This window comes from Terrapene carolina, unplaced genomic scaffold, assembly GCF_002925995.2.
Source record: "Terrapene carolina triunguis isolate 2854851 unplaced genomic scaffold, T_m_triunguis-2.0 Scaffold58, whole genome shotgun sequence".
NCBI lineage: Eukaryota > Metazoa > Chordata > Testudines > Emydidae > Terrapene > Terrapene triunguis.
Genome location: NW_020664409.1, coordinates 98,804,050 through 98,817,998, shown reverse-complemented (window position 1 = coordinate 98,817,998; position 13,949 = coordinate 98,804,050). Strand labels below are relative to the sequence as shown.

Genomic DNA, 13,949 nt, shown 5'->3' with positions numbered 1-13,949 from the left:
GAAAGCTGTCTGCAAAGTGCCCAGCACTCTGTTGGAGCTCTACAAATTAATAATACTAATAACCTGAAAGAATATCTTCTTCCCACTTCTGATGAAACATGGTAACCAGGATGCAAGTTCTAATACGTAAACTGCATCTGTATGGGAATCAGGGGTTCTGTTTCCACCTCTGTCAGTGTCTGATTCAGTGACCTTGGGAAAGTCAGAAGTAGCTGATGTTCAGAAGTGCTGAGCACCCACAGCTCCTGTTGAGTTCTGCCTGTTTGTTTATTTGCATTGCAATAGCACTTAGGTGCACTAACGTGCCGGGTGCTGTACAGAGATGTAGTAAAAGACAGTCCTGGCTCCCCAAAAGCTTATGAATATGCTTGAAAATCATGCTACCTTCCCCCTATCCCCACATAGATTTAGGTGCCTAAAGCTCTCTGTGCCTTCATTTACACATCTCGCAGTGGTGTTGCAAAACCAGGGCCAGGTTAAAGCCTAGGCAATATACATCCGTGCCTAGGGCTCCCGCTCAGCTCATTGGATTCCATCCGAATCTCAATTTTCTAATTTAAACCCATAGTAGGTTTCTAGCCTGATGGTTGTGAAGAAAAGCTGAGAAGCGTGACCGGAGTGTAATTGATGCAGTGACGGCCGCGTAAAGTCTGAAACAATAGCTTTGAGTGGTTAAACTGCCCCACGCATCTCAATGGCTTGTCGTCTCCAAAATCCATTGCTGTGGGCCCTCTCAATACCACCCCAGCAGCAAATTGTGTGTGTTGTGGCAGGAGCAATGGAGTGCAACAGGCCCAGTCCCTCCACCTAAGCACTGTCACCCTGACTGCTGGGGTAAGTGTTGAAGGGCTCCCCAACTGCCACGCTGCCTCTCTGGGGTCACGAAGAGGAGACATGTTTGACACTCCTGTGAGGGGAAGGGGGCCCTGTGGGACTTCTTCAACTTCTGTGGAAGGGAAGTGAGGGGTCCATTCCCAATGAGAGGCCAAAGCTGTGGTGCCAGGCCCCATGCTGTGATGTGTCTTGGGCCTTAATCCAGCCTTGAGCCAAACTACAACTGCAAATTGCTTTTATTTCCTCAGCAGCAAGGTGCTGTGTAAGTATTAAGTATTGTCGCATCTCTGCAGTGTGGAACAGCCAGAGCTGCACTATGATGGACCCGGACTGTAATCCAGACAGAAGTGACAGTTCTTGCTGTTTTACCCTGTGTGTATCTCTCCTCTTTTGTCACTAGACGTCTGGCGCTGCCATTGCAGAAGCTGATGCTGTTTTCAGTCTCCTCATTTTCAATCTGTTTCTTTTCCAGGAGCTCATCACTGCTTGGTACATCGGGTTCCTGACCCTTATCCTCTCCTCATTCCTTGTTTACCTGGTCGAGAAAGATGTGCCTGAAAAGGATGCCCATGGGGTCGAGATGAAAGAAGAGTTTGAAACCTATGCAGACGCACTGTGGTGGGGGCTGGTAAGTAGCTGTAGAAACTGTCTCTCATTTGTTGGTTTAATGGAAATAAAGCTGCCCGGTTGAATTAGGGTGTGAGGGGAATGGAAGGGATTGGGGTAATATATTCAAAAACACCTAAATCCCATTCTGAAAAGTGATTTGGGTACTTAGGAGCCTAAGTCTGACTGAAAGTCAATAGGATGTAAGCTCCTACGTGCGAAGAAAGTCCTATTGACTTTCAATCACAGTTAGGCTCCTACGTACCTACATCACTTTTGAAATTGAGACTTAGGTGCCCAAGTCACTGAAGTGCTTTTGAAAATTTAACTCTGGAATTTTGTTAGCTGGAGTCTAAGGGCCAGGCTTTCAAAAGCCTTCAGCACCTAACAGCTTCTATTTATGCACCTACGTGAAGTGGCCAGATTTTCAAAACTCAGAACAGTGGGAGCTGCTGCTGTGCTTAGCGCTTTTTGAAAAGCCGGCCATTTAGATGCCTAAGGAGAGGCTGAGGTTTTCTGGCAATCTGTCTCTAACTGTGGGTGCTGAGCTCTCTTGGAAATTTGGCCCAGAATGTCTTTGTGAAGAAATCCCTATAGGGGAGATTTTCAAAGTCACAAGTGGGAGTCGGGCGCCCAACTGCCATTGACTTTCCCTGGAATTTGGGCACGCAACTGCCCATTGTGCTTCTGCAAATCTCCTCCTGAGATGCTAGTCTGAACCCTAGAGAATCATCATATATGAAGAGTCAGGCCCCCAAATGCTCTCTGAGTTTGGATTAAATTGATATGTTGTGAGTTTCGGTGGAAGAGATGTTGGGCGGGTGGGGTATTCCAAATGAGGGGGCAACTGCAAGGTCATGGTGCAGTCTGAACCCTAGATAATCATGGTACAAAACCAGAACCATGGCCTTACCCCTTTGTTTGGGATGCCCTCCCACATCCCTGCCACAGAAATTCACTATCAATTTAATCCAAACTCGTACAGCACGCGGGGGACTGAGTCTTCTCTCGGTTACATCAGTGCCAATAAGTGGCGACTGTACTGAAGTCAGAGGATTCACATTGGTGTCAATGAGAGGAAAATCAGAGCACTTGTGTATATTTCACATCCAGAATTGATTCATTCTTCTCCTGAGTTTTTCAAGTTGAATGTCTTACATGCAACCCATGTATTAGAGGTGTTGCCTCCTCCTGATACCCAAGGGTTCTACGGCTCCTTATTCCTCTTTCTAGAGGTGGGTGACGCACTTTAGGACCAGTGGGTCCTGAGTTCTGTGTGTGCAGTGCCTCCAACTAGTAACTGTTCGAAGCAAGAGAAAGACAAAGGAAAGTTGGGAAGGAGAACTAATAACTGACGACATTGAAGTGTTTAACATCTATTTTGTTTCAGTCTTCACATACTCTACACAATTAATATTAACAAGGGGGAAGGAACAAAAGCCAAAATAGGGAAAGAACAGACTAAAGACTATTTAGAAAAGTTAGATGTATTCAAGTTGACAGGGCCTGATGAAATTCATTCTAAGGTACTTAAGGAACTAGCTCAAACAATCTCGGAACCATTAGCAATTACTTTTGAGAACTCATGGAGGACAAGACTCCAGAAGACTAGAGAAGGGCAAACATAGTACCTGTCTTTAAAAAGGGGAACAAAGAGGCCCTGGAGAATTATTGAACCGTCAGCCTAAATTCAATACCTGGAAAGATACTGGAACAAATTATTAAACAATCAATTTGTAAGCACTTAGAGGATAATAGGGTTATAAAGAATAGCCAGCAAGGATTTACCAAGAACAAATGGTGCCATACCAACCTAATTTCCTTCTTTGACAGGGGATAAGGGGAAAGCTGTAGATGTAATTTATCTTGATTTTAGAAAGGCTTTTGACACAGTCCCACATAACATTCTCATAAACAAATTAGGCAAATGTGGTCTAGATGAAATTACTATAAGGTGGGTACATAACTGGTTGAAAGACTATATTCAAAGAGTAGGTATCAATTGGTTTGCTGTCAAACCTGGGGGATGTATCTGCTGAGGTCCCGCAGGGCTCTGTCCTGAGTCCAGTACTATTCAATGTTTTCATTAATGGCTTCAATAATGGAGCAGAGAGTATGGTTATGAAATTTACAGATGACACCAAGCTGGAGGGGTTGCAAGCACTTTGGAGGACAGGATTAAAATTCAAGACAACCTTGACAAATTGGAGAACTGGTCTGAATTCAACAAGATGGGATTACAAATTGAATATGAGTCAACAACGTGATGTAGTTACAAAAAAAGGCTAATATCATTCTGAGGTTTATTAACAGGCGTGTCATATGTAAGACATGGGAGATAATTGTCCTGCTCTTTTTGGCACTGGTGAGGCCTCAGCTGGAGAACTGTGTCCAATTTTGGGCACCACACTTTGGAAAAGATGTAGACAAAATGTTTAGTCTTGATGAAAGAAGATTGAGGGAAGACCTGATAACACTCTTCAAATATATTAAGGGCTATTGTAAAGAGGACTGTGATCAATTGTTCTCCATGTCCACTGAAGGTAGGACAAGAAATAATGTGTTTAATCTGCAGCAAGGGAGATTTAGGTTAGATATTAGGAAGAATTTTCTAACTATAAGGGTAATTAAGCTCTAGAATAGGCTTCCAAGGGAGGTTGTGGAATCCCCATCATTGGAGGTGTTTAAGAACAGGTTGGACAAACACCTGTCAGGAATGATCTAGGTTTACTTGGTCCTGCCTCAGTCTTGATGCCTTCTTGAGGTCCCTTCCAGCCCTACATTTCTATGATTCTGTGACTGGGTGACTAAACAAATAACAATCCTTATGACCTCGAGGATATTACAATTGATAACAACAGGGAATTAAGGACCAAATGATAAGAATAAATAACACTGTATTCCTGGAAAGGACAGTGGTAAATTAAAAGAAGAGCAAGGGAATCAAGTAAATGAGACCTGGACCAACACCACCACAACACACACTAAAAGCCCACAAATTAAGTCATTACAATGAGAAAGTCTCCCCGCATGCCTTATCTGGGTGTTGGAGCTGTATCTCCATGCGAAGGGCTGGCATCCCTTGCTGGGAGGCACACAGCTCTCCTTTTTGGCAGTAGTGAGTCCCCGTGAGCTTCAAGGCTCCCGGTGTAGGTGAGGCCTCTCAGATGCTGCTGGCAGTCAGCCCTCTCTGGTGAAGAGAACAAAACGGGGTGTCTGGTAGGATTGTGCATATAGCTGATTTTTTAGTTTGCTGGCACTGCTGATATTTTAAGGTGTTTTTTAATGATTTTTTTTCAAAATTTTCAGTGAATCAAAAAGTCTAAAAAACACAATTTACTTCACATTGAACAAAATGTGTTATTTGACATGAAACACAATGTATCTTTTAGCTTTCAATCTGTTTTTTAAAAAGGTTTTTTTTTTTAATAAAATGGAAGGAAATTTCAAAATGAAACATTTTGAATGGAACACACAAAATGTTTCTTGTCAAAATATTGAAATGAAACATTTCAATTTTTTGGAATCTTTTTTTGTGTGTAAAACACAAACAAGTCAGAGAGACCCATGCAAATTTGTGAAAGGTTTCGATTTTGCTAAATCTGCATTTTTCACCAAAACAAAGTTTTGGCCAAAATTTGTGCCCAGCTCTCCGTGACAGAGCGCAACTCAGGAGCTACAGCCTCTGCAGCAGCTCTAACCTGACACCCTGCAGCCAGCTCACTTTACCCACACAGCCTCTATGGACTCAGCTCACTTGTGAGGAACTCATGGCTTGAGTCACACACACACAATGTAAACGTAAGGAATTCAGTCAGATCAAGGAAGCTGGGTGATGGGGGAAGAAGAAAAACACAAAGCAAAGGGAAAGCGATGCATAGGGAAACATTATGATCAGAAAACTATTTGTATTTAATAGAAGGAGTGTGAGGCGAGGACAGGCTGGTTTGTGGAGAAGGCCCTCAGCTGTCTCTATTCCTAGCTTTGCTACAGACTTCCCGCCTGACCTTGGGCAGGTTACTTAATCGGTGTGCCATCTCAATTCTCCATTTGCAAAATGGGTATACTATATCACCTCTGTTTAGCGGTATTTTGAGAATAAATTCATTAACACGTATGAGACACTCAGGTACTATGACAAAGAGTGCCATAAAAAAACTATATCTATGGCTTACATTTTCCAGATTGCTTGCAAAATCCACGCTTAGGAAAGTTTGTGTTTGTGTATTTTTCTACAATGTCCAGAGGTCAAAGCAAAAGTTTATAAACTGGTTATGCAGGTTTGAAGGTCAAGCTTAAAAGAAATCCTCCTTTTTGTCCATTTGCATTGTCTGTCTTATAAAATGGCCAACCTATTCTCCCCACAGATTACCCTAGCAACAATTGGCTACGGTGACAAGACCCCCAAAACTTGGGAGGGGCGGCTGATAGCAGCCACATTCTCTCTTATTGGAGTTTCATTTTTTGCTCTTCCTGCCGTAAGTACCGTCCTTCTTTTTGTTTTAACCAAACACAGAGCTAATGATGTAGAAAGTAAAGGAATAGCCTCCCCTCTATGCAGATTCCACTGGAAATTCAACTGGGAGCCTGCAGTTCAATGACTCCCAAGCTGGAATCTTGAGCACATTAATGCATGGTGTGGGAAAAGCAATCTCTTTTCTCCTTGTGGCTAAGATAAAATGGAGCCTAATCTGAATTATCCTGTGTGCTGTGCAGAACTTTAGAGCTAAGCCTATAAACAGGAGAATTATTCAGGTTTTGTTACAGACATGAGACTTGGACCAAATTTGCAAAAAGGGTGAAGGTAAAAGTTTTTAAAAAGTGACTTAAGCCCTTAACCTTATTGAAAAGCAATAGGGCTTGGATTTCAATGTGACGTAGGTGCCTAAATACCTTTAAAAATCTGGCCTTAGATTCCTAAATTGCTTTTGAAAATGGGACTTGGTCACCAAAGCCCCCAAGTTATTTTTGAAAATTTTACCCTTGATCTGAAAGCTTCTCACGTGAGGTTGGTCCAAGATTTGGGTGACCTGGGCCCAACCTGTGGTTTCAAGTGGAAACAATGCAAAACTTGGAGCTTGAGATTGGTTTCCTTTAGCTCAAAACTTAAAAAGAAATTCATGGGGGATGGGAGCCCAGGTGATCCAGTATCCAGCTTATGGTTCATATGCACCCCCTTCAGATCACAACCATAGAGTTTAGCTCCGTTCTGACTGAAACAGTAGAGGAGGGAAACAGACCAGCTGCACATCTTGTCATTGGCAAGGCAGTAGAAGACCAAGAAGGTTTTTGAGGAGCTTGTAATGAAACCAGGTGAAGCACGGGCCTAGGTGACGCCAAGGTTTGTCAAAAAACTATGATGCCCTGTGAACTAGAACTGTCAGAAAAGAGCACTGAACCCCATGTGAATTGCCCCCACTAATTCCCCACAGCTCTGATTATCTCATCCACATGTTTTAAGAGAACTTTCTCCTCAGATTTTCTGTTGTTGTTGTGTTTTCAATCAAATCACCACCTCTGCTTTCAGGGCATCTTGGGTTCAGGGCTGGCTCTGAAAGTCCAGGAACAACATCGTCAGAAACATTTTGAGAAAAGAAGAAAGCCGGCAGCAGAACTTATACAGGTTTGGATTCTCTAGGTTTCCATCTTGAAATGATACTGTTTAATAAGGGCCCTATGTAATAGAGTTCACAAAATACCTGTCCCTTTTAGAGCAAAAGTGGCTTTGCCACAAATTCGCATGTTCAAAGTGAAATTAGTCGTTCTGCTGAAATTTTCTAGGGAGCCTCCCCTCCAACATCCATTTCAGTGGCACAGAGTCACCTGAAACAAGATGGAAAAACCTTTCACACTACATGTTGTGTGTGTGTGGGGGGGGGAGGAGGAATCGCCTGTTTTGCAAGGCCCCAGTTTCCATGTTTCCCTTGGGAGACTACCCCACATACAGAGAGATGCCACAAACTTTTTGTTGCTGTAAAAACTCATCAATGCACATAATGTTGGTCAATAGTGACTGTTGGGTTACAACTTACCATATGTGTTCCTGTAAAAGAATCAAGAAGAAAAAGTAGTTTGCAAAAGCAAAAAGAAAGCCTGTCATACTTCCCTGGATTGCTGATTGTCTTAAGAGCTAGTTAGAAGTCCATTTAATTTAATGCAAAGACTGCCACTGGCTCCACTGGATTTGGATCAGAGCCTTAGATTTTATTTTGTAAAATTAAATATAAAATTGGTAGCTTGAAGGTTGATCTGTTTGACAAAAATCCTATATGCACTGCAGGCCATGCCCTGAATCAAATGACATCAATGGCAAAACTTTTACAGTGGGACCAGGATTACTTTCTTTGAAATCAATGGGAACTGTGGGTATTTAGGACCTCTCAGGGTCAGACCCATTCTTTGGAGAAATAGGCTGAACAGCATACTTTTGCAATAAAATTGTTACCTAGCAAAGCACAGGACACCGTGGGGACATCTGGAGAGGTTGACTCACTGACATTAAAGAATCACTGCGTAACAGGCAGCCAGGGTAACCACAGTACGGCTGTTATGTGCTAGTGGAAGTTTGATAGGAGTTATGTGCTAATGTCTAAAATCACTCAGCAAAACTTTCCACAGCAGTATATTAAACTGATTGCTGCCTGCTAACCATGGCTCTTTCAGATTCCCAGAAACATCAGACAGATCACATGTTCTACACATTTTACTAAGCTAGATGGTCTTTTACTTTTATCAGACTTTAGAATAAAGCAAGAGTAGTAAAATGTAACCTCTTCTGGGTATCTGAAAGCAATGGGCAGTACACCGTATTCTGTCACATATGCCCCTGGGAACAGTTTTTGAGGACTACTGTCCTAGAGCATCTTTTTCTTATTATAAGCCTTACATGAACTATGGCACCATCTAATGGCAACTTTCAATACTGCTGTATAATAATTCAGTGCGACTTACTGAATATGTATCAGAGGGGTAGCCGTGTTAGTCTGGATCTGTAAAAAGCGACAAAGAGTCCTGTGGCACCTCATAGACTAACAGAAGTATTGGAGCATAAGCTTTCGTGGGTGAATACCCACTTCATCAGACACATGTGGTGGAAAAATGCACTGAATATGTGCATTGTTATCTTCTTTTGAATTAAGAGGAGTATTAACTGGCTGCATTCACTTATAAGCACAGATAAACATTTCCCCTAATGCTACTAATGTCCCTTCATATGTTATCCAGGCTGCCTGGAGGTACTATGCTACTAACCCCAACAGGATGGATCTCGTCGCCACCTGGAGGTTTTATGAATCAATTGTATCGTTTCCATATTTCAGGCAAGTGTGCTGCCGCCTCCGATCAGTAACGCCCTATACAGCAGAACTCAGATAGGGTGTGGGATGTGGAATTTATGTGGATAAACAAGGTTTTGGATAACTGGGCTTTCTCAGTGTTACTGATGCAAATCAGGGGAACATCACCAGTTTCAGTTTAGAGGGAGGTTTCAGGCATAAGGGGTTCTGCTGCATAAGCCAATATATCTTTTCTGATCAGTTTCTGGTTTGACATTTTATTGTTCACCACCTTCCTTTACTATTATTTATTGAAAATCCATTTAGTGTATGTGGACTTTTCTATATTGGGGATGATAATTCAGTTCCATAGACGCAGGGAAACTAATTGTGAAATCTCTGAGTTTTTGAAAAGTGGGGACCATGTATTGGAAAAACATTTGTATGTTGCTTCTCTTTGTGTTTTGATTTACAGCCCATTCTCATAGACTTCCTTAAGGACTGGGCTCTGGAGCCCTCATAACTTAGTTTAAATTCTACTCATAGGGTTGCGCAAATGGGCCCTTATAGAGGAGGATTTAAAATAATTAGAATAAAAACCATCACAAAAACCCATTCCTTATCAATTGAAATGTAAAGTATGGCCTTAGATATGAAGGTAATACATAGTTATATGAAAAGCAAGTGTGAAAATGGCAACTTATGTAATATAAAATACATTCAGCATATCACTATAGAGCAATACAATAATACACGTTAGCTGATGTAATATTCTGGCCAGTAGGGAACAGTGGTGTGTGCATGTGTATAGGCATGCACACACATACACATTCATATGATACACACAAATACAAATACCCACATGCACACACTTAATGATAATCTGTGTCCTGTCTCTCGACAGGATTGACAAAAGTATTTTTTCTCATTAACCTTGCAGAGCAAATACAGTTATGGGAGCGTGAGATGGATTCTGTTGTTCTTCAATTATCATTTACAAAATTGGAAGCTCTGCTCTGATTTCTACATATTTTGTTTCTAATGATGGAGTAAGAGGAGCGAAGAACTCAGCTTGTTTTTCAGATTCAGGTTCTGTTTGACAAGTTCATAGAATCATAGAATATTAGGGTTGGAAGAGACCTCAGGAGGTCATCTAGCCCAACCCCCTGCTCAAAGCAGGACCAACACCAACTAAATCATCCCAGCCAGGGCTTTGTCAAGCCAGGCCTTAAAAACCTCTAAGGATGGAGGTTCCACCACCTCCCTAGGTAACCCATTCCAGTGCTTCACCACCCTCCTAGTGAAATAGTGTTTCCTAATATCCAACCTAGACCTCCCCCACTGCAACTTGAGACCATTGCTCCTTGTTCTGTCATCTGCCACCATTGAGAACAGCTGAGCTCCATCCTCTTTGGAACCCCCCTTCAGGTAGTTGAAGGCTGCTATCAAATCCCCCCTCACTCTTCTCTTCTGGAGACTAAACAAGCCCAGTTCCCTCAGCCTCTGCTCGTAAGTCATCTGCCCCAGTCCCCTGATCATTTTTGTTGCCCTCCACTGGACTCTCTCCAATTTGTCCACATCCTTTCTGTAGTGGGGGGCCCAAAACTGGATGCAGTACTCCAGATTTGGCCTCACCAGTGCTGAATAGACGGGAATAATCAATTCCCTCGATCTGCTGGCAATGCTCCTACTAATGCAGCCCAATATGCCGTTAGCCTTCTTGGCAACAAGGGCACACTGCTGACTCATATCCAGCTTCTCATCCACTGTAATCCCCAGGTCCTTTTTTGCAGAACTGCTGCTTAGCCAGTCGGTACCCAGCCTGTAGCAGTGCATGGGATTCTTCCATCCTAAGTGCAGGACTCTGCACTTGTCCTTGTTGAACCTCATCAGATTTTTTTTGGCCCAATCCTCCAATTTGTCTAGGTCACTCATGATTTAAATCACTAATCAGGAAGACTCAATTTAATCATGGATTTCTACGTAAAAGTGCATTGTTGTTGGTTGTTATAACCTTAATACATATTCTTCACAACTCAGAGATAGATGTAGGTTTCATTTTTAGAAGGTACACACTATACATTTTGAAAACTTTTCAGATTAGTTTTACAGCTATATCAGAAAATGAATGATTGTTTGGTTATTTCGTTTACCAAAGGTAATTGAAGCAGATATTTATGAAGTCATTGGGAGGTGAACGATCTCCAATTCAACAGGCTAATCATTAATATTTGGAGGATTTTCTTGCCATGCTGTATTAGGAGGAGAACATCACCAGAACATCACCAGACAGACATTTACATTGTTTTATTTAACTAAAACAACAACGTTATGTATTCTTCAACAGCAAACATATAATATTTTAACAAAGCAAGCCTATGAATTTTTTAATTTAGTTAAACATTCAAGGTTTTTAAAATCAGGTTTGTTTTTGTTAAAATTGTTTTTAACTAAAATAGTTAAATGAAATATTTAAAACAAACAAACAAAAATTAAATCGACTATGTCAGCCAGGTCAACATGAGAAACTTAAAATATTGGCTTCTGCAGCTAACTCAACTTCTGCAGTCGTCTTCACCTTCATTTTCCTGTTTGTTCATAATCTGGAAAAGAAAAACAAGCATTTCTGCTTTTTCAGGTCCCAAACGATTTCTCAATTTGGAATGAATTAGTCCAAAGGAAGAAAATATTCGTTTTACACCGGCAGAAGAAGCTACTGTTGTTAAAAGTGAGATTATCACTTCAACAGTCTCTGAATCCAAGTGCTTAAGGCTAGGTCTACACTACAGCGGGGTTCCGACCTAAGATACGCAACTTCAGCTACGTGAATACCGTAGCTGAAGTTGCGTATTTTAGGTCGGCTTACCTGGCGGTGAGGACGGGGGAAAGCCGACCGCTGCCGCCGACTCCGCTGCCGCCTCTTGTCGAGGTGGATTTCCGGAGTCGACGGCAGAGCGATCAGGGATCGATTTTACCGCGTCCTCACGAGACGCGGTAAGTCGATCCCCGATAAACCGATTGCTACCCGCCGGATCGGCGGGTAGTGAAGACGTAGCCTAAGTGACTTCCACCAGTTCACTGGTGTGACTTTCTTTAAAACATTATCAGCAAACATATTTCCTGAATGGTTCACCCTTAGCTCTGAAGTTTATTATAGTTGGCATTATGGAGGGATGATTGCTGGTAATCCATGTCATAGCCAACTCCTCCTCTTCAGCAGTTAAGGTTTGACCCTGGTACTGAGTATTTAGAATATTTGCAAGAAAATGAGCTAGAGATAGTACTTGTCCCATTCATTTTTTTAATGCTTGTAATTTAACTCTGTCATTGCATATTTCTCTTTTTAAGATCTCACTCGGTTCCTTCCAAATTTCAACAGCGTCAGCAATAAAACAGCTATTTCCCTGCATTTTGTTCAAGACTACAGAAATAGGCTTCAGGGTACTCAGCATGTGTTCAACATTTTTCTTAAGCTGTGAACTTTGGCTGTGACAGTGCCATCTATTTTTTCATGATTTTGTTCACAAACTGTCATCAGATTTGGCCAGTTCTTGATATAGTGCTTAAAACAGTCCACTACTGAGTTCCATCGCACGTCTTATGGGAGAGGCAGCATGGTTCCTCCCACTTTTTTCAGAGCAGCTGCTGCAAAGTGGTTGTCACGGAAGTATTTTGCAATTTCAACAACATTAGCCTTTATTTCTGGAACACTGAAGTCTTTGGCTAGGAGGTGCATCAAATGAGCACTGCAATCATATGCTATTAGCTTGGGACTCTCTTCTAAATTTCTTCTCATCTTGGATACATTTGCAGCATTGTCTGTGACCAAGCTGCGTACTAGACATTTTAATTTTTTTTCACAGTTTGTTATAGCTTTTTACTGCTACTACTTGTAAGTATTCTGCTGTGTGTGTATTTCCTGATGTATCAATAGTTTCTGTAAGGAAGACATTCCCTTCTTCTGTTGTCACACAAGCACATAGAACAAGATCATTGTGGACATTGCTCCACCCATCAAGACTCAGGTTAACAATTTCACCCTCTAGACCTTTTGCACACTGCTCAATTTCTCTTTCATACACTTTATCCAGCAATTTGCCTGCGACATCTGCTCTGTTGGGTGGACTGTATCCTGGTCTTAATGACTGAACCATGTTAATGAAGTGTGGGTTCTCAATCATATGGAAAGGAGAGTTTGTTGCATAAACAAACCGGGCAATTTTTTAAATCAATTACCTCTTTTTGTAATCTGCTGGTTCTTATCACAAACTTATTTATGGTTGTTTCTGGATGATGGAGATTTTTTTTTTCTTTTTGCTACGGGCGATATACTGTGGCTATGTGACATATATGATGTGACTGAAACACTATCATTGGCAGATAACTCTGAAACTATATCAGAGGGGTAGCCGTGTTGGTCTGAATCTGTAAAAAGCAACAGAGGGTCCTGTGGCACCTTTAAGACTAACAGAAGTATTGGGAGCATAAGCTTTCGTGGGTAAGAACCTCACTTCTTCAGATGCAAGTAATGGAAATCTCCAGAGGCAGGTATAAATCAGTATGGAGATAACGAGGTTAGTTCAATCAGGGAGGGTGAGGTGCTCTGCTAGCAGTTGAGGTGTGAACACCAAGGGAGGAGAAACTGCTTCTGTAGTTGGATAGCCATTCACAGTCTTTGTTTAATCCTGATCTGATGGTGTCAAATTTGCAAATGAACTGGAGCTCAGCAGTTTCTCTTTGGAGTCTGGTCCTGAAGTTTTTTTGCTGTAAGATGGCTACCTTTACATCTGCTATTGTGTGGCCAGGGAGGTTGAAGTGTTCTCCTACAGGTTTTTGTATATTGCCATTCCTGATATCTGACTTGTGTCCATTTATCCTCTTGCGTAGTGACTGTCCAGTTTGGCCAATGTACATAGCAGAGGGGCATTGCTGGCACATGATGGCATATATAACGTTGGTGGACGTGCAGGTGAATGAGCCGGTGATGTTGTAGCTGATCTGGTTAGGTCCTGTGATAGTGCTGCTGGTGTAGATATGTGGGCAGAGTTGGCATCGAGGTTTGTTGCATGGGTTGGTTCCTGAGTTAGAGTTGTTATGGTGCGGTGCGTGGTTGCTGGTGAGAATATGCTTAAGGTTGGCGGGTTGTCTGTGGGCGAGGACTGGCCTGCCTCCCAAGGTCTGTGAAAGTGAGGGATCATTGTCCAGGATGGGTTGTAGATCACTGATGATGCGTTG

General features: G+C 42.1%; 1 protein-coding gene across 1 annotated transcript in view; it reads left to right on the top strand.

The window, feature by feature from the left end:
* The window catches only part of KCNQ3 (potassium voltage-gated channel subfamily Q member 3), a 247,554-nt gene that overhangs the window by 203,425 nt on the left and 30,180 nt on the right, over positions 1 to 13,949 (top strand). The window contains exons 4-7 of the mRNA XM_026659953.2: positions 1,307 to 1,462; positions 5,808 to 5,918; positions 6,968 to 7,063; positions 8,665 to 8,759. Of these exons, the coding sequence (XP_026515738.1) occupies positions 1,307 to 1,462; positions 5,808 to 5,918; positions 6,968 to 7,063; positions 8,665 to 8,759 (458 nt within the window). The remainder of the gene's footprint in view (positions 1 to 1,306; positions 1,463 to 5,807; positions 5,919 to 6,967; positions 7,064 to 8,664; positions 8,760 to 13,949) is intronic.